At 42.3% G+C, this 26,228-nt stretch overlaps 1 protein-coding gene across 1 annotated transcript; it reads right to left on the minus strand.

Moving 5' to 3' along the window:
- Positions 1–15,156: 15,156 nt before the first annotated feature.
- LOC124134342 (chitinase-3-like protein 1) lies at positions 15,157–26,228 on the minus strand. The gene is made up of 9 exons (XM_048392898.1): positions 26,139–26,228; positions 25,040–25,110; positions 23,396–23,576; positions 22,061–22,313; positions 21,729–21,853; positions 20,307–20,424; positions 19,272–19,436; positions 16,182–16,301; positions 15,157–15,375 (listed from the first exon to the last, which is right to left on the minus strand). Exons 1-9 carry the CDS (start codon positions 26,207–26,209, stop codon positions 15,211–15,213), a joined length of 1,269 nt encoding a protein of 422 aa, XP_048248855.1. The 5' UTR covers positions 26,210–26,228; the 3' UTR covers positions 15,157–15,210.

The raw sequence follows: 26,228 nt of genomic DNA on the forward strand, positions 1-26,228 counted from the left end.
GCTGGTTTATGGTCAGATAAAACTGGACTAGTTTTCTATCCGACCCGACACAGGTGTAGATACTTGAAGTAAGATAACATTTTTTTAAAATATCTTATGTGTAAACCAATCAATTAGTAATCGACTCCAATATTGGTTGCGTTTTAAGTGGTATAAACGTAATTCCGATGTGCACACTGTGCATAATTGTCACAGATTATCAAATTTTGAAATGTCCTTCATATGTCTATCATAATACGTTTTGAAAGAATTGCAAAGGCCTTGACTGATGTAACCCTGATCAAGAACGTTTTTAGCAAAGGTATGACGCTCTGTGACATTTACGTCGAAAGGGCATGCTCGATTCTTAATCAAAAGTTGTGAATGTAGACACATAACCTGGAGCTGCTGGAGTATAATTGCTCGACATAAAGGGAAAGTTGAAGTCATCCACCTTGTCCTTCAATCTTGTGGATGCTTTATTGTCACAGTGCATCTTTATGCACTGAATCCAATATGAAACAGATCCGACGCTTTCACTGATACCTTTGTTCTTAGCTCACGTGGGTAAATCAGTGAAAGGAAATTGTTTATTTGACCATTATTGAACGATATCAGATCATCGATATGCCTGATTATTATTTTTGGTTTATCACGGCCATACCCGTGTTCGTGGATAACTTACAATCGTTTTCGACTTACATCTCTATCTGATAAAAACAACCCGTTGTAAGTATCATTTAACGTCGTGTTTAAGCAATATCCCTACAATATCACGACGGGGGACACGAGAACATATTCTGTAGCCATGTTCGTCTCTTATTGCAGCCATTTTGGGGATCGAACCCGCGCCTTCAGCGTGACTGTCGACCGCTTTTACCACTAAGCTATGGAACTGTTATTGGATTGTTAGGGAAGTGTATATGCTACGATGCACAAAGATCACATAAAACATACATACAATAAACCTACATGCTTTTAGATGTGTGTTATGTTTATTAAGAAAATGTGAAGTATTAATGTTAAATGAAGGTACACGTTGGAACACTGTCTCAAATAATACCATTGTTACCACTATTGTATGAACTGCACTTACAGGCATTTCATTTTTATTTTGGGGCGATAGGGTAGCCTAGTGGTTAAAGCGTTCGCTAGTCATGCTGAAGACCCGGGTTCGATTCCCGACATGGGCACAATGGGTGAAGCCCGTTTCTAGTAACCCCCCGCCGCGATATTGCTGGAATATTGCTAAAAGCGGTGTTAAACCATACTAATTCACCCACTTTGAGAAATTCTAATTTGCTGCTTTCAATTATATTTTAAGTTTTATGTGTGTAGGTCAAGATTAACAAATGGAAAGTGTAATTTGATCTTATTAAGAAACTTAAAGAATATATTATCAATATTATTGAGAAAGCAAATTAAAGAACATTGTTCACTGTTATAGAACATTATTATAAATCTGTTTCTTGAACAATAAATAAATGAAAGAAAATTAACATCTCTATCAGAGGAATGAATGCCCTGAAACTTAAGACGTGGGTTTGTGAGGGCAAAACTGTATAGACCGCGGCATATTATGTAATATAGCGGGCAAGATATGATTATTATGCACGGATTGCAATCTTCAAACAAACACAAGCTTCATATACTTTATCCATATCTTACAGTATAATGAAAACATCGTGTAAAATATGATATGGTGTTAACTTGTAGAGAAATAATCACCGTCCCGTGGAGAAATCAATCTCATTAACATCTGATCTTAGTTCTCGCTACCGCTAAACAAAGATCTGAGGACATCCCATTGCGGGTCATGGCAGAACGACCTTTCATCTGACCAATCAGAGCATCGCTTATCAGATCATGAAAGTGACGGTTGGAATGTGATTTTTGATCGTGTAGCCTCGAAAAAAAACAACACACACACCGGGTATTCCGAACAACAGTTATGGGCTTTATTTTTGTATTCATACAATCTTGACGATCCATTAGCCATTCCAGAAAGTTCTTAATTCAGTTTTTAATTTTTTAATCGAGTGTATGTCAAAATATGTTTCGAAGCGAAGTCGCCAGTTTGAAACTCGTGCCGTAAAGCTCGATTAAGCTGCCTTCTGATTGGCTTTTGTCGACTTCTTGTAATGTCATTCCACTGGTCGGTCAAAGTTCGCGAATAACTGACGTGACCCGCAATGGGATGTCTTCAGATCTTTGTTTAGCGGTAGCGAGAACAAAGATCAGAGTTTAATGAGATTTGTTCAGAAATGGTCCTCAGCAACGCAGTGCTCGTCGTACGTGCCATTATAAAATAAATATATTGTGACTTCAAAGTTTTAATCTAACGTGATATGTGTTTATGCCAAAATGATTTTGGGTAAATCGGTAATTATGATATTCACTGTGCCACAATGATATTCTGAAAGATTGATCAGATTTGTAACAAGGCATCAGACGCTTCGGATATTTCCAGTATATGTCTGTGACATGTATGCTTGTGTGACAGAATGTCGTCAGATGATGCCAATAGACGTACATAAACAACGAACAATGAATCAAGATAGAAGTAAACACGAGACGTTTATATAAACGTCGTTGAAAGATTACCCCGTCAGCGCGGTGTTGTGAAGGCTTGAAAGCCTTGCCGCTCCATCAATGCAGTTAACGGTCTAAGGGAGATAATCGTGTTATGCACGCACTGGGAAGCTTAGAAATTACTGGTTATCTTTCTTGCTGCAAGGTTGAATGACGTCATAACATAGTTCGGACATGCGCACAACACACGAAGTAAACTGGTAACACTATTGGGACGCGCCGCAAATTTAGCGCTTTTCAGCCAGACAGGAGCACAGTTAAATTACCAGGCTGAGTTACTTCCCTTTGACCACAAACTTTACCCCATGGAATAAAAATCGATTGAATTGTCTCCCTTTGACCATGACAAAACCTTTGTAACGTCGCAGATTTGTTGGCCCAATTCAGGTCCCTTTGTCAGTCTATTTTAATAAATCTAAAAAAGATACTTAACAAACTATCTAGATCTAAACCTGTGTAGAAAGTGTTTCTCTTGTGCGTTAATAATATTCACAGTATAATACTCGGTTCCATTTTGCCCGAGACTGCATTTCAGAACATACATATTTAAAAAAAATTAAAGTGATCTTAAAACTGATTTCAACCTTTGTTTTACGTTTTATTACATACATGTACATGTAGGTCCATGGTAGGAACGCTTTTTTATTACAATATGACTTATGTCTAGTTTTCCTCTTGGATCATTTTTTGTTAGATCATGTGTTTAAATTTCGGTTTTAGGATTCAGCCTACTAGTCGACCAGACATATATTTAATTCGCCAAATATTTGGTCCAGATGGTCAAAGCCTTGAATAGGTATTCTGCAATAAGTAATCTCTCTGTTTTTAGTTTTTAGTTTTTAAGTAAAACTGATGCATAATACACAACTATAGAGAAATTATATATCAGTATGACATGGTTTTAGACATTAAGATGTTAATTCCGGAAGTAAAATCAACTCGACGCTTTTGGTCTGCTCCCTTGATAGACAGATTTGAGTGACTGAAGGACAATCCTTATATGTAGATATGTTCTACATTGAACTGAGTTTTTAGATGAAGACGAGACTGCACATTTGTGTGACACAGTGGTTAGTGTATGTGATATTACATTGTATGTGTTCTGAAAAAGATGTCATCATGTTTGATAAGCTGTTGTTACCAAGTGCAAGTTCAGTGTACCTTGTCAGTGCCAAACACATAGTAATGTTCCTATCTCGAACGTATTGGCAACCATTGTCACAAGTAGTTGATTTCGGACCTCCTCGCGGGGAGGATTCCGGGTTAGAATAGGTTCCCATGCAACTTAGGTTTGTACGAGGCGACAACCGGGTGGTCAGGATCGGTGACTTGATTGAATGCATGTCATCGTAACCCCACGGCGTGGGAAGTTTCTCATGATATCAATCACTGGTTTGTCTAATTCAGATTATTTAAAGGCCGTCGCAATAAAGTTGGATTGGCATATGCGGCGTAAAACAACAAACAATACCAAAATGATTACTGACGCAGCAATAGAACCGTTCTGGTCGCATTCCACAATTAAATATCAGCGCTAAAACCACTGATAAAAAAACAACTAATATGGCACTCGAAACCACTACCAGCTGATCCTGATACGTGAAAGGGACGTCACTCTTTGCAGTGTCCACTCTTCCACCCGTGAGTCATCAACACATGTTTATGGGTTATACGGTACATTGTCCCGAACGGCTGGTCCAGATGCGGCCTGCCCTAGAACATGGGCAATTATAGATAGCATGCTTTAATGAGATTTGTTCAGAAATGGTCCTCAGCGACGCAGCGCTCATCGTACGTGCCATTATAAAATAAATATATTGTGACTTCAAAGTTTTAATCTAATGTGATATGGGTTTATGCCAAAATGATTTTGGGTAAATCGGTAATTATGATATTCACTGTGCCACAATGATATTCTGAAAGATTGATCAGATTTGTAACAAGGCATCAGACGCTTCGGATATTTCCAGTATATGTCTGTGACATGTATGCTTGTGTGACAGAATGTCGTCAGATGATGCCAATAGACGTACATAAACAACGAACAACGAATCAAGATAGAAGTAAACACGAGACGTTTATATAAACGTCGTTGAAAGATTACCCCGTCAGCGCGGTGTTGTGAAGGCTTGAAAGCAGTGCCGCGCCATCAATGCAGTTAACGGTCTAAGGGAGATAATCGTGTTATGCACGCACTGGGAAGCTTAGAAATTACTGGTTATCTTTCTTGCTACAAGGTTGAATGACGTCATAACATAGTTGGGACATGCGCACAACACACGAAGTAAACTGGTTACACTGTTGGAACGCGCCGCAGATTGAGCGCTTTCAGCCAGACAGGAGCACAGTTAAATTACCAGGCTGAGTTACTTCCCTTTGACCACAAACTTTACCCCATGGAATAAAAATCGATTGAATTGTCTCCCTTTGACCATGACAAAACCTTTGTAACGTCGCAGAATTTTAGGCCCAAATTAGGTCCCTTTGTCAGTCCATTTTAATAAATCAAAAAAAGATATTTAACAAACTATCTAGATCTAAACCTGTGTAGAAAGTGTTTCTCTTGTTCGTTAATAATATTCACAATATAATACTCGGTTCCATTTTGCCCGAGACTGTATTTCAGAACATAGATATTTAAAAATATATTAAAGTGATCTTAAAACTGATTTCAACCTGTTTTACGTTTATGACATACATGTAGGTCCATGGTAGGAACGCTTTTTTATTACAATATGTCTTATGTCTAGTTTTCCTCTTAGATAATTTTTTGTTAGATTATGTGTTTAAATTTCGGTTTTCGGGTTCAGCCAACTGGTCGACCAGACAATTATTATTTCGCCAAATATTTGGTCCAGATGGTCAAAGCCTTGAATAGGTATTCTGCAAAAAGTAGTCTCTCTGTTTTTAGTTTTTAGTTTTTAAGTAAAACTGATGCATAATACGAGAAGAGAACTTATATATTAAGCATGACATGGTTTTAGACAGAGACATCACGATCACTCTGTTAATTCCGTAATATCAACTCGACACTTTTGGTCTGCTCCCTGGATAGACAGATTTGAGTGACTGAAGTACAATCCTTATCTGTAGATATGTTCTACATTAACCTGAGTTTTTAGATGAAGACGAGACTGCAAATTTGTGTATGTGATATTACATTGTATGTGTTCTGAAAAAGATGTCATCATGTTTGATAAGCTGTTGTTACCAAGTGCAAGTTCAGTGTACCTTGTCAGTGCCAAACACCTGATAATGTTCCTATCTCGAACGTATTGGCAACCATTGTTTTATGCATCGTGATGTCGGCTATCGATAGATCATGTACCCGCAGGTGTTTGTGTGAACAGGCTTGTTAATTGTAAAGTATCTAATGGAATTGGATACCTGATTTTAATGTTATTTTGACCAATTAGAATCAAGCATGCTTCAATGCCATGGTAGGTGAGGTGAGATGTGGCGAAAAAGGGTTTACCGTCGCGTTCAAATGAAACATGTATGCACATGGATACACCACTCTGACACAGTATACTGATTCCAAGCTGGCCAGTCCTTGTTTTATCCACATCAGGCTGAACGCCAGGCTGGGTAACAACAAGTACCATATTGTAAGGTCACTTGTTGTGACGCGTAAGGATTCGAACCACCGACCTTGCGCTCTCTGGGCAGACGGCCTGTACACCCTACAATGTCATGCTAGCTTCCTCGTTGATGTCCTCGCGGGGAGGATTCCGGGTTAGAATAGGTTCCCATGCAACTTAGGTTTGTACGAGGCGACAACCGGGTGGTCAGGATCGGTGACTTGATTGAATGCATGTCATCGTAACCCCACGGCGTGGGAAGTTTCTCATGATATCAATCACTGGTTTGTCTAATTCAGATTATTTAAAGGCCGTCGCAATAAAGTTGGATTGGCATATGCGGCGTAAAACAACAAACAATACCAAAATGATTCCTGACGCAGCAATAGAACCGTTCTGGTCGCATTCCACACTTAGATATCAGCGCTAAAACCACTGATAAAAAAAACAACTAATATGGCACTCGAAACCACTACCAGCTGATCCTGATACGTGAAAGGGACGTCACTCTTTGCAGTGTCCACTCTTCCACCCGTGAGTCATCAACACATGTTTATGGGTTATACGGTACATTGTCCCGAACGGCTGGTCCAGATGCTGCCTGCCCTAGAACATGGACAAATATAGATAGCATGCTTGTACACGTATGTAGCTACGCTGTGAGTAAACGATACATCACAGGTGCAAGCTAATCAGTAATAAACAAGAGACGTATCTCTTCTAGCTAACGATTAAAACTACCTTCTTCAAATATACGTCCTAGCATCGGGGCTTACATACATCCTGGTTAAAAACATGAAGTACAGTAAACTGTTAAATGCTAGGTTGATAAAAGGTCATAAATATTGTATTAATTATAAAGAATCGTTGTTAGACCATATATTCGTGAACGTGAAATCTCACACTTACAGTAACTATATGCATTCAAGACACTGAACAAAACAGTTCATGGATTTAATTAAAAGCTGACTTTCACTTTGTGTGAGTTCATTGGGGTATGAACCTTAATAGAGTGAGGACCAAACTGTATGATGTCTCTACACAACTGTTACCTCGAAAGATGAATACACAATTTCATTTAGTACGAGGGATTTCATGTGTACACTGACAGCCTTACCCCAACCGGCTGTGTGGCGGAATGTGGAAAGGTGACATGTGCGTGTGCTCCAATTACTCTGCAGTAACATTTTTTGTAGTTGGTTACAACAAATAGATTCTGATGATATCATCATTATATTAGATGAGAAAGCTCTGTTAATAAGGACTACCCCAGTCACAATGACAGTGCGACGTAATACATTAATATACATCGAGTACATCACGTCAAAATGGCCGACACGATAAACGTGTCGGGAAAGATTTCAAAAATTGTTAATGAACCTGTGGCGGTTACAGGTGTCAGTCACCATTGATCAATTAGCCGATTATATAGATGTGTCAAATAGATAGTGAGGTAAATTCATATATTGCAGTAGACTGTGACTGTCACCCTAGGCACGAATCGTGTTGATACTGTAAGAGTGCATTTCTTCGTTTTGTTCACTACGCTGGGTCGAAGCGAGGATATCCGTGTATGGCACTTTGCCCCAAGGTATGCTAAACTTCACGATTAAAGGGTCAAAATGACGAGAAACAATATTTCCGTATTTCTTCGTGTCGAATCTCGTGGTAAACGTGTGAACGTCAAAATGTGTCGTTCATACGCTTATGAACGTCCCTTTCGTGGAAAATTCGCCTAAAACTGTAAATCGTCCATTTGCACATTTACCAAATTATTTCTTAATCGTATAGTGCGGTAATAAGCCTAATTTATTTCTGATCTGTGCAAATTCATGCGTTATTTTGGCTAAAGCTCTCTACTCCAATGTACGCTTTATTACATTGTAACGTACACATAATAGTTGATAAGATGGAGTGAGTGAGTGAGTTGGGTTTACGCCTAAACATTATTCCAGTTATATCACGGCGTGTCAGCTTAATGTGGGAAGAAAGCCCGAAGTGATGCAGGTCTCGCACGTTTACCACTTCGATGAAACCAATGAGCACAGAAATGGTGCTGACAAACCTAGAAACATAATCGGGGCCAATCGGGATTCGAACCCACAATCATAGGTTTCTGGCGTGCCCAAGGGACGCAACTGCGCACAGCGAATCGCGGCGCCTTAGACGACTGCCCCCGTCTGCCGCTCGTATAATAATGAGTGAGTGAGTGAGTTCGGTTTTACGCTGCTTTTAGCAATATTCCAGCAATATCACGGCGGGGGACACCAGAAATGGGCTTCACACATTGTACCCATGTCGGGAATCGAACCCGGGTCTTCGGCATGACGAGCTAACGCTTTAACCACTAGGCTACCCGACCGCCCCCGTATAATAATGAAAGACATTCAAATTTTACTTCCAGTGTTTCGAATCTTGTTTGATTTTGATTTGTGTTGAACTGAATAGAGACTCGTGCTAATATATAATGGGATGAAAAGATAGGAACGCAACAGTTGTTCTTCCAATGTAGAATGCTACATTCCCAGAAAATCAGTTGAGGACTGAAACAGTTAAATCTTTGACTTCAGTGTAATGCACAATTTTTAGCACGGCATAAAATTTCAAGTTGGTTTAAATGTATGTGTGTATCAGGATTGGTGTTCCCAATAAAGGTTCCAGAAAGTCTCAGAAATTTATAAGCAGTTGTTGTTTACGTCTACTCCCCACGACTGAGCCACGCAGACTCGCCAACACTGCACAACGTTTTTGCACCTATCGCACATGCCTTTCGTGACAGCCGGTAATCGATCACTCCAGTCTTCACACATTCAGCTACTGCTTTCAAAGTTTACGTCCAATTTCGCTTTCTCCCTTAAATGTTTATTGTGTAATAAACACTTGCATGTCTACTGTGCCAAATCGAGGCCGCTCTACGGACTGTTTTCACTGAAAATCAATGCAAGTTAAGGAGCCGATGTTGTTCGTCTTACCGGTGTAAGCTAAATACACCGCCCACATTTTCAACAGCGTTCTCCCGAGGGCTGAATCGGATCCATCGGAAGCGCTTGGTCCCAAAACAGCAGTAAGTCACTAAGATTGCAGCGTGACAGCTTTATGTGGAAGTTAATCCCGAAGCGACGTAGACGTTTAACCACTTTGGTGAAACAAACTAACAAGGGGTTCAACGGGTTCTCAGATAATTCTGCGGCCTATTACTTACTTCATTTGGTTTTCAAAATGGGGGATCCGGACCCCCTGTCCCCACCCCAGACCCTCCCTCTGGATCCGCTAATGACCACATGGTGTAGAGTATTGTTTTACGCCGCTTTTTTGTCACTATTGCAGTTTATCATCCAAAACTGGCTGCCACAGGAGATATCGCTTGGATGAGATCAAGCGATATCTACACTGTAGATATCGCTGCAATGAAATTACATCACATTACTTTGCAGACCATTGTGATGTCACTGGTTACCATGACGTCACAATCAAATGACATCACTAATGGCTCTGCTACTGAAGCTGTTAGCAGTACTTTTTACACTGAAGACACTGCTAATTACTGTCTTCAAATTTAAAAAGTTGAAAGAATGATGTTGGATGATAAATAAAATCTCACCCGAGTGTCTTTTGATATCAAATATATCAACACTTGTTGATATATTTGATATCAAAAGACACTCGGGTGAGATTCTCTATATCACTGCCAATTTCCTTAAAATCATATCTCAGATCTCGCTACCGTTAAACAAAGATCTAAGGTAAGATTTAAGGACATCTCATCTCAGAAATTCGACCCGTAAAGATCCGGGGTAGAATAGGTCTTCAGCAACCCATTCTTGCCGTAAAAGGCGACTATGCTTGTCGTAAGCGGCGACTAACGGGATCGGGTTGTCAAGCTCGCTGACTTGGTCGATGCATGTCATCGTATCCCAATTGCGTGGATCGATGCTCATGATATCAACCACTGGATTCCCAAAATGCTTGTGTGTTTGTTGTTAACCATCGCACTCAGCAATATTCCAGCTATATGACGACAGTCTGTAAATAATAGAGTCTGGACCAGACAATCCAGTGATTGATATAAAGAGCAACGTCCCACGCCGATGACACGCAGTCGATGAAAACACCCAGCCTGACCACCCAATCCATTGAGTCGCCTCGCACGACATGCATATGTTGCCGACGTCCTAGTCAAAGCATAACGAGTCCGCCAGGACGTAGTTTCAGTAGATATTGCAAGGTGAGGTGAAATGGGCGCCAAGATTATTGGACTTATATAGCGACGTGCATGCACGTATGTGTGTGTGCGTGTGTGTGTGTGTGTGTGTGTGTGTGTGTGTGTGTGTGTGTGTGTGTGTGTGTGTGTGTGGCTGCTTGAACTAGTCCGGACTGTTGCCGATTTAAAGTGTTAGCACACTGAGATACCATGCCGCAGTTTAACATGAATACGTTGTCAGCTTGATGGGGGAGGAAAGCCCGAAGTAATGCAAGTCTCGGACGTCAACCACTTTGCTGAAACCAACGAGCACGGCAATGGTATGGCAAACCTAGAAACAAAATCAGGGCGCACCAGGATTCAAGCACACAGTCCTAGGTTTCCAAGGGACGTACAGCGAAATGAAATGAGACGCCTTAGGCGTGAGGGATACCGATGCTCCAGGCATATATGGGAGAAAAGCGAATGGAAACCATGAGGAGAAAAGGCGATCATCAGCCGAGTGACTCCGCATCGTAAATGTCACATACATAAATTAGGAATAACAATATGTTTTATTCCTAATATTTGATATTCTATCCCCCGCCGTGATATTATTTGAACATTGCTAAAAGCGGCGTAATACCAAACTCTTTCACCCACTAATGATTATAGTTACTGTATGGAAACACACAATAGTAATAACATCTTTAGCATATGTAAGTCTCAAAATAATCGAGTTTCGACATATTCCCATTTACGAAAGTATGGAATCCTAGAAGGGACATTGTCGCGTTGTCGTCGTTACAAAAACAAGCAAAAAGTGTCAAAACTAACTAAAGCGCTGTCGCGACAATGCCCCTTCTAGGATCCCATACTAAAGTAACTTCAGAAACACAATGCCTGCTTACCCAAGCACGGGAAAACTCTATGACTACTTACTGGGAATGTTATGCAATCCCTTTTCGAGCGAGTAGATATCGCATCGATGTATGAAGATTAATAAAAGTAGTTCCGTTTATCTGTTTCATTTGTATATTTATAGGATGGCGATATCTAGTTTATCGGATTGGTTTATCGCATTGATATCCATTATATGACCGACAGATATGTTTTATTGCGTACATGGATACCGTCGAATGTGTTGTACAGCATTGATATTTTAAACTGTGAGGCTATCTGGTCATAGACATCTGCGTAGACCTCTGCGATTCAGACCCGTGAAGATCTGGGGTAGATTAGGTCTTCAGCAATCCATGCTTGCCGTAAAAGGCGACTATGCTTGTCGTAAGAGGCGACTAACGGGATTTAGTTGATGCATACTATCGTATCCGAATTGTGTGGATCGATTCTCATGATGTCAATCACTGGATTGTCTTGTCCAGACTCGATTATTTACATACCGCCTTCATATAGCTGGAATATTGCTGAGTGCGGCGTTAAACAACAAACAAACAAAACATCTTCGATTCATATATTCACAGGAATGAGATCCTTGTGTTTGTTGGCCTTTTCTTGCCAATTGAATGATTTCTTAAAATAGAACGTACATTTCTGAAAAGAAACACCTTGGCACTTTCAAACAAGTGTAAACATATCTGTTAGAACGAAAAACATATTCTTCATAGAACACACAACACTATTTTACTCTTAAATCACATTATCATCAATAATCTGTGAAATAAGCGCAGATTACAATACAGTCTGTCGGCTATACCCTTACTCGTGGTTCAGTTTTTGAACGTATACCACCTGTCTTACAAATAAACTGAAATGCTGTTGTTGCTGTTTGTATATTAGCGATTTAACGAGCGTGATAAACATATCCGACGTGTGTAACCTGAGACTTTCCCCCCACATTTAGTTAACATGTCACGCTACTGTAGAAATACTGTTAAAAAATCACCCATTCACTCACTCATGAGTGAGTGAGTTGGGTTTAACGCCGCTATTAACAGTATTCCAGTTTTATCACGGCGTGTCAGCTTAATATGGGAGGAAAGCCCGAAGTGATGCAGGTCTCAGACGTTTACCACTTCGGTGAAACCCACGAACACGGGTATGGTGCTGACAAACTTAGAAACATAATCGGGGCGAACCGGGATTCGAACCCACAATCATAGGTTTCTGGCGTGCCCATGGGACGCAACACAGCGAATCGCGGCGCCTGAGACTACTGAGACTACTCGGTTAAATTTTTTTTAGCCCGTAATGGGGTGACCCTGGTCTGTTGAACCGGAAGCAGATGACAAGGGAAAGTTTAAGGTCGATTTAACCTAGTAGTTCTGTTCGCGTCAGTTCCATTGAGTTGCCGTGTTGTATCGTGTTACTATTGAATGCTACTATGATAGCGTGAATAAGTAAGTCATTACGATAATTACATCCCAGCAATATCACGCAGGTACAAGGAATCGGCTTTACATTTTAAGTCATGATGGGAATCGAACCAGGGTCATCAATGTAACGAGCTGACGAGCTTTCCAGATTTACCTCCGCTCCGATGCTTGGACTCGAGCCTAGGCCGTCAGCATGGAGAGCAAGCGCTCTAACCACTAGGCTACCCTACAATCGTGCTGAACTGATGTTCATCAGACAGACAGACAGACAGACAAATATATTATTATCGTCTCATAAAAACATGCAGTTTATACATAAAAATAACAATACAGCGCCACTCAATGATACATACAAATAGAAATATTTACCCATTTAACAAAAAATTAATAGAAAGCAAATGTACCTCATGTTTAAAAAAGGACACACAACTCATTGTTGGACAGGTATAAATAAGGTAAAATAAGATCATCGTATAATGTACATTGAAATGATCATCGTCACTATGATCATTACAGTTAAAACACACTCTGTCTTCAACATTTAAGTTTGCATATCTGCCTGTTTCGATTCTTAAAGGTGCAATACTGCATCTAAAAGTGGCAAAGACAGAACGGTAAGTTCGGGGCATACAGCTCTTGACATAGTTGTCACAGTTAAAACAATCTCTAAAAATGGATGTACGGACCCTGCCTGTACCAGAATTAACATTATTTCCCCCACAATGTTGGGACTCAAATCTATGGGAAACTGGATGGGACATTCTCACGATTTCGTATTCTCGCATTTTTGGCATATTTAGCTAATTTTTAAAAAGGTCAAGATCGCGAGAATGTCCCTTTCAGGATTCCATACATTCCATACATTTCCTTCATCCCGAATCGTGCGCATGAAGACAAGACCCGGTTGTGTGAAACAACAGGACACGGTCTTTATTATCGCCCTAACACAACACAACACCATATCGATCTATAACTCAGAGCTTTCCTTAAGTTAAAGCCGTGTTGCATATTTTATAACACAGATAAACAGTCGTCAGTTACAGAACCAACGTTTAGTCAATCTGGAAAGGGCACATGTGCATATATGAGTTCTTGGAACGCGTCTTCGTCATCCTTTATGACATGCCCAATCCAGGATGAGGGTGTAAGGAGGTTCTTTTGCTTGTGAATTATTCACAATATCAACCTTTCAGCCCTGCAAATGTTTCCTTTCGATCAATAGTAAAGCCCATCACCATTTGGATGAGATACAGAGCCCTGTAGCTCAAATTTTAGTGTCATGAATATTCTGTTGTAATACTTAGTGATTTCAACGTTGTCAGTGAGTGGGCCTGTTATTATGGAGTTTGAATTTGAAATGTTCAGAATCATTTATGTAATTGGTAACATACCGTCCATGTAGTTTTCTCGACAGACAGTTTTCGTTTTTGGGGTTTATGGATTTTGATTTCAAAAGATGAAAATTAACATGATAGAAACTTATAAATTGATCATAAAGCTTTACACAGTATGAGTATCATAGGACTACTAAATCTACTTGCACCTTCTAATTAATACAATTATTAGTGGAATAAATGGGAATAAATCCACGCTAAAAGTTAATACCATTTCTCGTTCGGTCATTCTGTAAACCATTCTATAACTAGCTACGGTAGTCCAGCAGTAACTGTCCTGTTTTCACCAAGCTCGGTTGGTTCTATTCCTTTTACAGTTTGACGCTTCTGAGGATTCCAGATTAGAATAGGAACCAATCTTTGTACCAAAAAGCGACTAAATAGACATGTGACGTGTCATCGTACCCCGAAGCCGTGGTCCTTTGTTAAAAATGTCAATCACTGGATTGTCTGGTCGATTATATACAGGCCGACGTGATACTGTTGTTTTATTACTGAATGTCGCTTTAAACAGCTGACTCAGTCTACAGTTAGTAAAGACGTTATCTAAGACTTCATGTCCAAAGAGAGCGTGAAAACAACAGGTGCAGATAAGTCCTCAAAGCTTTAAAATGCTTCGCACATTATGTGCCTAGCTTCTGAAAATTAAATGGTACACGATGTGTTTTGTTATAGCATCACAGCATTGTTCATCGCCAGAATACGGCAACGCATATCCCGAAATGTCTGTTCATCCTCCAACGAAATAAAGAAACTGAGTTTCAAATAAAAGCGACAAAACCCCTTTCATGTCCATAAGAAATCACAAACACATGCAAAGGCATGTCAATTGTTCACCTGAAAAAAGAACAGGAGCATGTGTTTGAATTGGCGGATCCGTAAACTAAAAACCAAAAAAGGTGGCCAGGCAGTCACTGTGGATTTTTTCCTCATTCAGTCAATAGTAGAATTCATTGGTGGTTTGACGTCCCTGAACGAGTATTGATATAACATTGATACAAGCAGGGAGAAACCCAAAGCCTACCAACAAACGTTTCTCCTTAAAAATCTTTTGCGCGAAAATGCTAGATCCTGGTGGTAAAATGGAACAGATAATCGTACTATTAGTTTTATTTACAATGGTAGAAGATAACAAAGTGTGCTGGGTGTCACCCAAGTGAAGGAAAGCCTGTTCGTTGTCCAGTCATGGTCCCAAATGCGTTCTTCACAGCGTTCATGAGAGGGAAAGCTTTGCCACAGATGCTCTTGAAGTCGTCCATGTCCAGGGCCCACACCATCACGCCGCCAAAACCGTTGTCGATGACGTATTTCACCTACAATGCAAACCACATCAGTTACTGTCTGGATAATTTAAGATCATGATTAAAAATTTACAGTGAATTACCTTTGGTATTTCTCACCTCCAAACAATCTTAAGTTTTCAAAGTTAGTTTAGAGTATCGAATTATTATATTTTGTCCCTATTGTATAATTTAGGATCAAATTGAATTTCCATATTCGACTTGCCCCGAAATGACACGATATGTCACGAATCTTGCAATCTAACACATGATGATTATTGTTATGATTATTATTGCAATATTGTTCCAATTTACTGTTCAAATGTGATGGAAGTGCATTCAGAAACGTATTCATTCGAAACTTACGATTCATACGACGTACGTTCAATTGGTATATAGATATTGTGTCGCCCAGTCACTCACACAACCGCATGAACTAAATGTTGCCTTTCGCATAAGTAAATTTCGAAATAGTTCATGCTTTATCAAGTTCGATACAATTTGCGAGAGTAAGGAAAAACAAAACAGCAAACATATTATGCATGAATCAGGGCATGATATGCATAGAAATGTCAATTGTACGATTTCGGCTATACTGGTATGATAAGCATGTGATGAATCACTATTAAGCAGTGATGATACCAGGTGTTCGCGAAAAGGTGAGCTTATCTTGTTATACGATATTGATATAAATAAGCACAGTAAATAACTTATAAACATTCAAACTCATCTTTATAATTGAATGTTTCAAAAGGAAAGAGATAATTAATATAGATTATTTAACTACACACAGAGGTGAATACTGCTGAAGCTTGTCAGACCACCGAGGGTCGCCCTACCTTCGCCGCCAGACTCTTCTCATCATCATAGCCAACCCACTGGTTCTTGCTGACCAGGAAGGGCACCTTCTGTGCGTCGATACGCTGACCAGTGGCGCCGTCCTGCAGGATCTTGCACACCTGCATACAGGAACACCACTGAGTGTACTTTCAATTACAGTGGATGCTTTTGTGTTACATTTTGTTATTATATAGCTGATGGCATTCTTACAACCACTTTATATGCACGCTACACCCACTTCCCTCTTACCTCATAGTACGTCAGTGTCCCACTCTCCCCACTCTGCTCACAGTACGCTAATGTCCCCATCACCTCACAGTACGCTAATGTCCCGATCACCTCACAGTACGCTAGCGTCCCACTCATCTCACAGCACGCTAGCGTCCCACTCAATTCACAGTAAGCTAACCTCTTATGTCACACTCACCTCACAGCACGCTAACCTCTTATGTCACACTCACCTCACAGTACGCTAATGTGTCTCTCACAGTACGCTAACCTCTTATGTCCTACTCACCTCACAGTACGCTAACCTCTTATGTCACTCTCACCTCACAGTACGCTAACCTCTTATGTCACATTCACCTCACAGTACGGTAACCTCTTATGTCACTCTCACCTCACAGTACGCTAACCTCTTATGTCACACTCACCTCACAGTACCCTAACCTCTTATGTCACACTCACCTCACAGTTCGCTAACCTCTTATGTCACACTCACCTCACAGTACGCTAACCTCTTATGTCACACTCACCTCACAGTACGCTAATCTCTTATGTCACACTCACCTCACAGTACGCTAACCTCTTATGTCACACTCACCTCACAGTACGCTAATCTCTTATGTCACACTCACCTCACAGTACGCTAACCTCTTATGTCACACTCACCTCACAGTACGCTAATCTCTTATGTCACACTCACCTCACAGTACGCTAACCTCTTATGTCACACTCACCTCACAGTACGCTAATCTCTTATGTCACACTCATCTCACAGTACGCTAACCTCTTATGTCATACTCATCTCACAGTACGCTAACCTCTTTTGTCACACTCACCTCTCAGTACGCTAACCTCTTATGTCACACTCAGCTCACAGTACGCTAACCTCTTATGTCACACTCACCTCACAGTACGCTAACCTCTTATGTCACACTAACCTAACAGTACGCTAACCTCTTATGTCACACTCACCTCACAGTACGCTAACCTCTTATGTCACACTCATCTCACAGTACGCTAACCTCTTATGTCACACTCACCTCACAGTACCCTAACCTCTTATGTCACACTCACCTCACAGTACGCTAACCTCTTATGTCACACTCATCTCACAGTACGCTAATGTCACACTCACCTCTCAGTACGCTAATGTCACACTCACCTCACAGTACCCTAACCTCTTATGTCACACTCACCTCTCATTACGCTAATGTGTCTCTCACCTCACAGCACGCTAATGTCCCACACACCTCACAGAACGCTAGCGTCCCACTCACCTCACAGTACGCTAATGTCCCACTCACCCCACAGCACGCTAATGTCCCACTCACCAAACAGTACGCTAATGTCCCACTCACCTCACAGTACGCTAATGTCCCACTCACCCCACAGCACGCTAGCGTCCCACTCACCAAATAGTACGCTAATGTCCCACTCACCTCACAGTACGCTAACCGCTGATGTCCCGATCACCTCACAGCACGCTAGCGTCCCACTCACCTCACAGTACGCTAGCGTCCCACTCAACTCACAGCACGCTAGCGTCCCACTCACCTCACAGTACGCTAGCGTCCCACTCACCTCACAGCACGCTAGCGTCCCACTCACCTCACAATACGCTAGCGTCCCACTCACCTCACAGCACGCTAGCGTCCCACTCACCTCACAGTACGCTAGCGTCCCACTCACCTCACAGTACGCTAACCGCTGATGTCCCGATCACCTCACAGCACGCTAGCGTCCCACTCACCTCACAGCACGCTAGCGTCCCACTCACCTCACAGCACGCTAGCGTCCCACTTACCTCACAGTAAGCTAGCGTCCCACTCACCTCACAATACGCTAGCGTCCCACTCACCTCACAGCACGCTAGCGTCCCACTCACCTCACAGTAAGCTAGCGTCCCACTTACCTTACAGTACGCTAGCGTCCTACTAACCTCACAGCACGCTAGCTTCCCACTCACCAAATAGTACGCTAATGTCCCACTCACCTCACAGTACGCTAGCGTCCCACTCACCTCACAGCACGCTAGCGTCCCACTCACCTCACAATACGCTAGCGTCCCACTCACCTCACAATACGCTAGCGTCCCACTCACCTCACAATACGCTAGCGTCCCACTCACCTCACAGTAAGCTAGCGTCCCACTCACCTCACAGCACGCTAGCGTCCCACTTACCTCACAGTAAGCTAGCGTCCCACTCACCTCACAGCACGCTAGCGTCCCACTTACCTCACAGTACGCTAATGTCCCACTCACCTCACAGTACGCTAGCGTCCCACTCACCTCACAGCACGCTAGCGTCCCACTCACCTCACAGCACGCTAGCGTCCCACTCACCTCACAGTACGCTAGCGTCCCACTCACCTCACAGTACGCTAGCGTCCCACTCACCTCACAGTACGCTAGCGTCCCACTCACCTTACAGTACGCTAGCGTCCTACTCACCTCACAGTACGCTAGCTTCCCACTCACCAAATAGTACGCTAATGTCCCACTCACCTCACAGTACGCTAACCGCTGATGTCCCACTCACCTCACAATACGCTAGCGTCCCACTCACCTCACAGCACGCTAGCGTCCCACTTACCACATAGTACGCTAATGTCCTACTCACCTCACAGCACGCTAGCGTCCCACTCACCTCACAGCACGCTAATGTCCTACTCACCTCACAGCACGCTAATGTTCCTCTCACCTCACAGCACGCTAGCGTCCCACACACCTCACAGTACGCTAGCGTCCTACACACCTCACAGCACGCTAGCGTCCCACTTACCTCACAGTACGCTAGCGTCCCACTCAACTCACAGTACGCTAGCGTCCCACTCAACTCACAGTGCGCTAATGTCCCACTCACCTCATAGTATGCTAGTGTTCCACTGTGTCTCGTGTAGTTGCCTGCATTGCCAGGCCCAGTCACAGTCCCCCCAGATAGTGTGTACGTCCGGCCGTAGAAGGGGAGCCCCAACAGAATCTTGTCCCTGGGAACGCCCAACCTTGTCCAAAACGTGGCCGCGAAGGCCTGCACAGAACGTTCAGAATAGCAACAATGAAGGTTACGTCGAGTGTATTTACGGCGTCTGAGTATTTGCCTTATGGCCAGGAAGGAACATGTAATTATGTACCCAGGAGCCCAAGCTTTGCTCCCATTCATGACAACTCGTCCACTCGTGCCACTCATGTGACCTTTTCATCAACTTCGCCATTCGTCACCACTCGTCCCTTTCCGTAACCTGCATAAAGACTCGTCCCCTATCGTTGAATGTTATGTGCGAAAATACGACAAACCAATCAAAATGCGCGTATGACTTCAGGTACTTAAAAATAGCATCTGGAATATTTATGAGATATTTTGGGGAAATATACATAAATCATTATGCAACGAGTTAACAGTTCGTTTAGTTATGACTTTTTGCGCTTAGACGGTAACCAGTCGCAAAAATGACCACGAGAGGGTTACGAGTCGCTATTCGGCTTGTCCCGGAATAACACCAGTTGGTCACGAATGCAAACGCGCGAACGGTCATTGCGAAAACGTGTACCACATCCGGCATTACTTGGATATGTAAGTATATAATAAATTAATGTTTAAATTACAACCGCATTTTATCCAGTATATATGCTGTTACTTTGGTATAATTTCAGATACAAACGATGCCTTTAAACAAACATTTTCAAGGAAGGACTCAAGGACCAAAGTACTTATAATCATTCTGATCGATGGCCTCCTTGCAGGTTACGGAAAGGGACGAGTGGTGATGAATGAACGTGCGTGGCCGCGTAGTCATGCACATAACTTTCAGATAAAAACGATTGTGGTTTTACTTCATTTTAAAATGAGCCTGTAGCAGCCGAACCATGCTGTTACCAAGCAACAAGAAGCTTTACTTACGACGTTGTTGATCACGTCGGTGGGCGTGCCGTAGAGGGCGGAGTGGTGAGCTGGCGTCTTCATCTCCTCCCAGTGCCCATGCATGTCGTACGTCATCAAGCTGATCAGATCCAGGTAACTGAAGATAATTGAAACATGGAGGCAACGTGGCTTGACGTCCTAATTGGCGTTAGTACAGATATAGTAGTCAGAGAGGAAACTGCCCCCCGGAAATACACCTTAAGCCAGGAGGCCAGCAACAACAATGTATGGACCTTGATTTCGCGGCAGTACTACCCGGACTACACACCAGTACTGACCTGGCGAGAACAGCGTTTGGGTGGGGACTACACACTAGTACTGACCTGACGAGGACAGTGTATGGGTCAGGACTACACATCAGTACTGACATGACGAGGACAGTGTATTGGGCAGGTTCACACACCAGTACTGACCTGGTGATGACAATGTATGGGTCGGGACTACACATCAGTACTGTCCTGGCGAGGACAGAATATGGGGCGGGACTACACATCAGTACTGACCTCACGAGGACAGTGTATGGGTCAGGACTACACATCAGTACTGACATGACGAGGACAGTGTATTGGGCAGGTTCACACACCAGTACTGACCTGGTGATGACAATGTATGGGTCGGGACTACACATCAGTACTGTCCTGGCGAGGACAGAATATGGGGCGGGACTACACATCAGTACTGACCTCACGAGGACAGTGTATGGGTCAGGACTACACATCGGTACTGACCTGACGAGGACAGTGTATGGGGCGGGACTACACACCAGTACTGACCTGACGAGGACAGTGTATGGGTCGGGACTACACTCCAGTACTGACCTGGTGAGGACAGTGTATGGGTGGGACTACATGACAGTACTGACCTGGCGAGGACAGTGTATTGGGCAGGATCACACACCAGTATTGACCTGACGAGGACAGTGTATGGGTCGGGACTACGCACCAGTACTGACCTCACGAGGACAGTGTATGGGGTGGGACTACATGACAGTACTGACCTGGCGAGGACAGTGTATTGGGAAGGATCACACACCAGTACTGACCTCACGAGGACAGTGTATGGGGTTGGACTACACATCAGTACTGACTTAGCGAGGACAGTGTATTGGGCGGGACCACACACCAGTACTGACCTGGTGATGACAATGTATGGGTCGGGACTACACATCAGTACTGTCCTGGCGAGGACAGAATATGGGGCGGGACCACACACCAGTACTGACCTGGTGATGACAATGTATGGGGCGGAACTACACACCAGTACTGACATGACGAGGACAGTGTATGGGTCGGGACTACACATCAGTACTGACCTGACGAGGACAGTGTATGGGGCGGGACTACACACCAGTACTTACCTGACGAGGACCGTGTATGGGCGGGACTACACATCAGTACTGACCTGGCGAGTTTGGCTGGCTCGTACGATAGGCTGACCCGAAAGGGGTCTGGGGACAAGGCAGCAGTCAGCAGGAGTCTGTCTTTGCCGGTCCGAGACGCATCGGTGTTAAAAGCCTGACGTATTAGCTTCAAAACAAATGGAGAGTTATACAATCATACTTAAGGCTTTTAATTATGTGCCTATTTTCAATATAAATGTTATCTGCACAACAATGATGCAATATTTGTCAATTATAATTCCTTATGAAAGGGCATTTACATTTGTTATTTTACGCTGCATGCAGCAAATGTCCAGCTATTTAACGATTAATTATGTTTTGATGTTACGTTCACCTGAATCATCCTTGTGAAGCGTTGCCTGTCAGATGGGGAACTTCCTCTAGCTGCCGGAAATTCCCAATCTACGTCAAGACCGTCAAAATTTCGGCTACGCAGAAAGTTAATGGCGTTTCCAGCAAAAGTGTTGATGTTTTTGTCAGTGGAGACGAGACTACTGAAAACTTTGGGATTGCCATCCCAACCTCCAACAGATACAAGTAGTTTCAGGTTAGGATCTTTTTTCTTCAGATTCGTAAAACGTTTGTACCTTGAAACATAAACCGGATAAATATACATTGACATTATAATTAATATATCATATGTGACGCAACACAGAGCCCCATCGGTTATTACGGGTCAGACACGGCCCAAGCGTGTTGTAGGATCCGATAAAATGTGAATTGGATGGTCACAATGACTGACTTAGCCTTGCGCAGACCCCTTTATTAATAGGCTGCTTCTTATTACTATAGTGAACCTGTCATAAAGCTATAGGATTCCCGATTCTTTCATACTGCTGTGGTTAATCTGTCATGTCACGACAGATTAACTACAATAATATGAAAGAAGCTTGTGTTCTTTAACCTTTTTGAGTAGTATAGCTTAGACATTGCAGGGTAATTCCCGTTCTGGAGTCAACGTTCAGCTAACGGGTAATGGCTTACCTGAAAAGTTAACAATCGTAAGCGTTTTAGATCCAACATGTTCAGGGTCTAAAAGCAAAATCTTCTTTGTAGTATACTTTTGTATTATTGACGTTATCAGTATAATTAATTTATAAGCTGGAACAAGAACCAAATAAAATATTTTCATGACAATGACTCGTATGGCCTCAGTCGAAGGCTCAGATATGCAATTATCAATATGACGGCAATGTTTTGTTTGGACAATGGTGGCCCAGTGACCGTTGCAATGGGTTCGATTCCCAGATTCAACGTGATTATGATCCTTGGTTTGACGACACCACACTGGTTTCACCAAAGTGTTATACATCTTCAACATGCGTCACTTCAGACTTTCCTCCCATATGAAGCTGACCACAATAGTTGAGTGATTGAGTGAGTTGGGGTTAATGCCGCTTTGAACATTATTTCAGTTATATCTCGGCGTGCCAGCTTCAGTTTGGAGGTGAAGTGGTGAATGATGCAAGTCTAAGATGTTTACCACTTTGGCATGGGCATGTGCTGACAAACTTGGAAACATAATCAGGACAAATGTGTATTTCGAACGGTCACATGATTCTGGTACACCTAAGGGACGCAACTCTGATCCTCGAATTCGACGCCCTCGAAGACAGGGCAACCTGTGCCCCCGGAGCTTAGTGTAGTAGATATATGAAAAGACACGTACATGACTGGGTCGGACCAGAGATCGGCGGAGATAAGTTTAGTTCCGGAATCGTCCACGTTGGCGAAGGCGTAGGCGAGGTGTGTGCACAGGTTGACACCGACGTCTTCGGGGTTGAAGGCCACGGGGTCGGCACGGTAACGTGCCCAGCTGGCTAAGTAGCAGAACCGCTGATATTTCACCGCTGTTGATGAAGAGAACAAACTACGCTCCGGGTTTTCTACATTTGAATTACAAGTGTTATCGTTTTGTTACACTGTACATGTCAAGATTGTACGACAAATTTACACCACATATACAATGGGGCCATTATTAATGTTAGTTTAAAGATTAATTCAACCATATTCGAATTTCCAAATATGTCCCCATGTGCCGAAACAAGTTTGATTTTGGGGACGGGTATTTCGAAAATGTTCAAATATACATGTATTCAGAGAATTTTTTCTAAGGTAAAATCCAAATGATCTATTCTGTCTATCAAAATGAAAAGAGCAAGTATTCTAGAGCACCGGGCGTACTTGTAAATAATAGCGACAAAACCCATTCCATACTCATAAAGAATCCCTGCGAAAGGAGGGTATTGTATGATTCCATATGTTTCTATAGTAAATATATACTAATTGAATTTCGCGTGCTAGTTTATTTGATAGTGATTCATAAACACGTGCACGTAGTATAGTCGGAATCATACTTGTCTCGCATTTATAACAGTTTTGCATACAAACTATTTAAAATAGATCATGAAAGATCGCGATTATTAATTAACGAAGATGGCTGCATGTGTGCTAATCCTACAAAATGAAAAAACAAGCCACTCCGGCGATAAGGAATTTTACTTACAGGAATAACAAAAATGGGAAAGTGCGCTTTTAAAACATATCCAGATTGTTAGCAATAAACGATATCATTGAGTTTAGATCGCGTGGTTACATTCCGGGTAAGGGTCGACAGTCGGGTGACGGCGAGCGGTTATATTAAAGTGCAGGTGCTGATCTACAACTGCGTCATCACTATTTGATGGAAATGCTGCACTTTGTTACGGTCGCCACGGGTGATGCACGATGCGTTCACCTTTTCCCGAACACCTGGTGTCATCACTATTGATGGGGATTCATGAAAACCTGCTCACGATGTAGTCGGAATCGTATAATCGATTTCTTACGAATATGGAAAGGGTTTGTCGCTTTTATTTATTGAAAGACACGTTCAGATATTCTCGTGTGTGTATGCTCGTGTGTCAACAAAACATGTACATTTCACACTGCCGGGGGCCATGTGGCATGACATCACATGCACTGGCCCAGGTCGATGTTACAGGTCTCGTATTAACCCCATTGACAGTGTTAGCGGGGAAGTGGTTGAAAGTACAGATAGTTTATGTAGACAGAATTATCACATGATCATCAACAATTCTGAATTGATATTATCATCTTGGTCTCGTATTAACACTATTGACAGTGTTAGCGGGGAAGTGGTTGAAAAGACAGATAGCTTATGAAGACAGAATTATCACATGATCATCAACAATTCTGAATTTATATTATTATCTAGTTATGTAATGGTATATAGTTGTAGAGTGTGGTATGAATACCATTTGACTAAATTGTACAAACACAACATTAAGTTACCTTCCAAACTGTAACTTACCATGGGCCTGCCATGCTACCAGCAAGAGTGTAAACTGCATCCGCGACCACATCCCACAACAACTGAACAGGCTGAAAACAAATGTTAATATATTCAACCGCGGCCTTAACAGTATCTCTCAGTTTAGTTTAAACCAGTTTTTCAAACAAATATTTCAGTTATTTTTACAAAGTGAAAATACTGCCGACATGAGTAAGAAGTGACTTGACACTCTTTTCGTCGCGCCCCGAGTAACCAAGTTGATCCTTTTCATGTGTCTAATATGGACGCGACATGCGTCACATTGCTACGGAAGGCAAAGGGCACTACACTAAGCTGCGTATGTGAGATAAATGAGCGAGTAGTGACTAGTCGATTTTAGCAATATTCCAGCAATATCACGGCTTGGGTAAGAGAAATAGGCATTATAATTAGACACTGCACCTATGTGTGAAATCGAACCCGATTCTTTTACGCACGGCCAAATGTTGTAACCACGGAGCTAAACCGTTGCCGTTGAAGAGTCTGTGTTGAATAATAATGACAACATCATGCTTAGTGCTCTATGTATTTGTTTACAACCGTTTTACTCACGTTTAAGTGCAAAGATAGATTGATATATGATGCAATAAAAACTAAATGTTTTTTTGTTATAATTCTGTGCACCCATGTTACCAGTAAAATGGGTTGATCAATATGCCTACTTTGTCTAAACAGCACAACCACTCATTCCTGACTATACCTGGTTTATCTAATTGCTACTGTTCACCTGTTCTTTAAAATAAGACGAAGAAGGATGGTACCTAGCTGATATAGTTTTGACTGGGGCGCACAATAATTAATAACTCACGCAACATTTGATTCTTTTAAATGTAAATTAATCACAATTACAAGAAAGAAACCCCGAAGAGTGTGAGTGTGTGAGTGAGTTAGGTTCCACACCATCTTTAACAGTAATCCAACAATATCACAGCGGGGGATACCAGACACGTGCTTCACACATTGTACCGATGTAGGGAATCGAACCCGGACCTTAGACGTGACGAGAGAACGCTTTCACTACCAGGCTGACGTACCACCCTGAAACCCCGAAGCCCCTCTACTGACCGATAAAACATACCTGTGTATCTGTGGTGAAACCGGCTGTATGGCGAATCTGTAAATTGTATTCTGAGTGTGATCCCCTGTCATGGGTGCGGCCAGACAGAAC

Source organism: Haliotis rufescens, unplaced genomic scaffold (genome assembly GCF_023055435.1).
Source record: "Haliotis rufescens isolate VD_foot unplaced genomic scaffold, xgHalRufe1.0.p SCAF_11, whole genome shotgun sequence".
Lineage (NCBI taxonomy): Eukaryota > Metazoa > Mollusca > Gastropoda > Lepetellida > Haliotidae > Haliotis > Haliotis rufescens.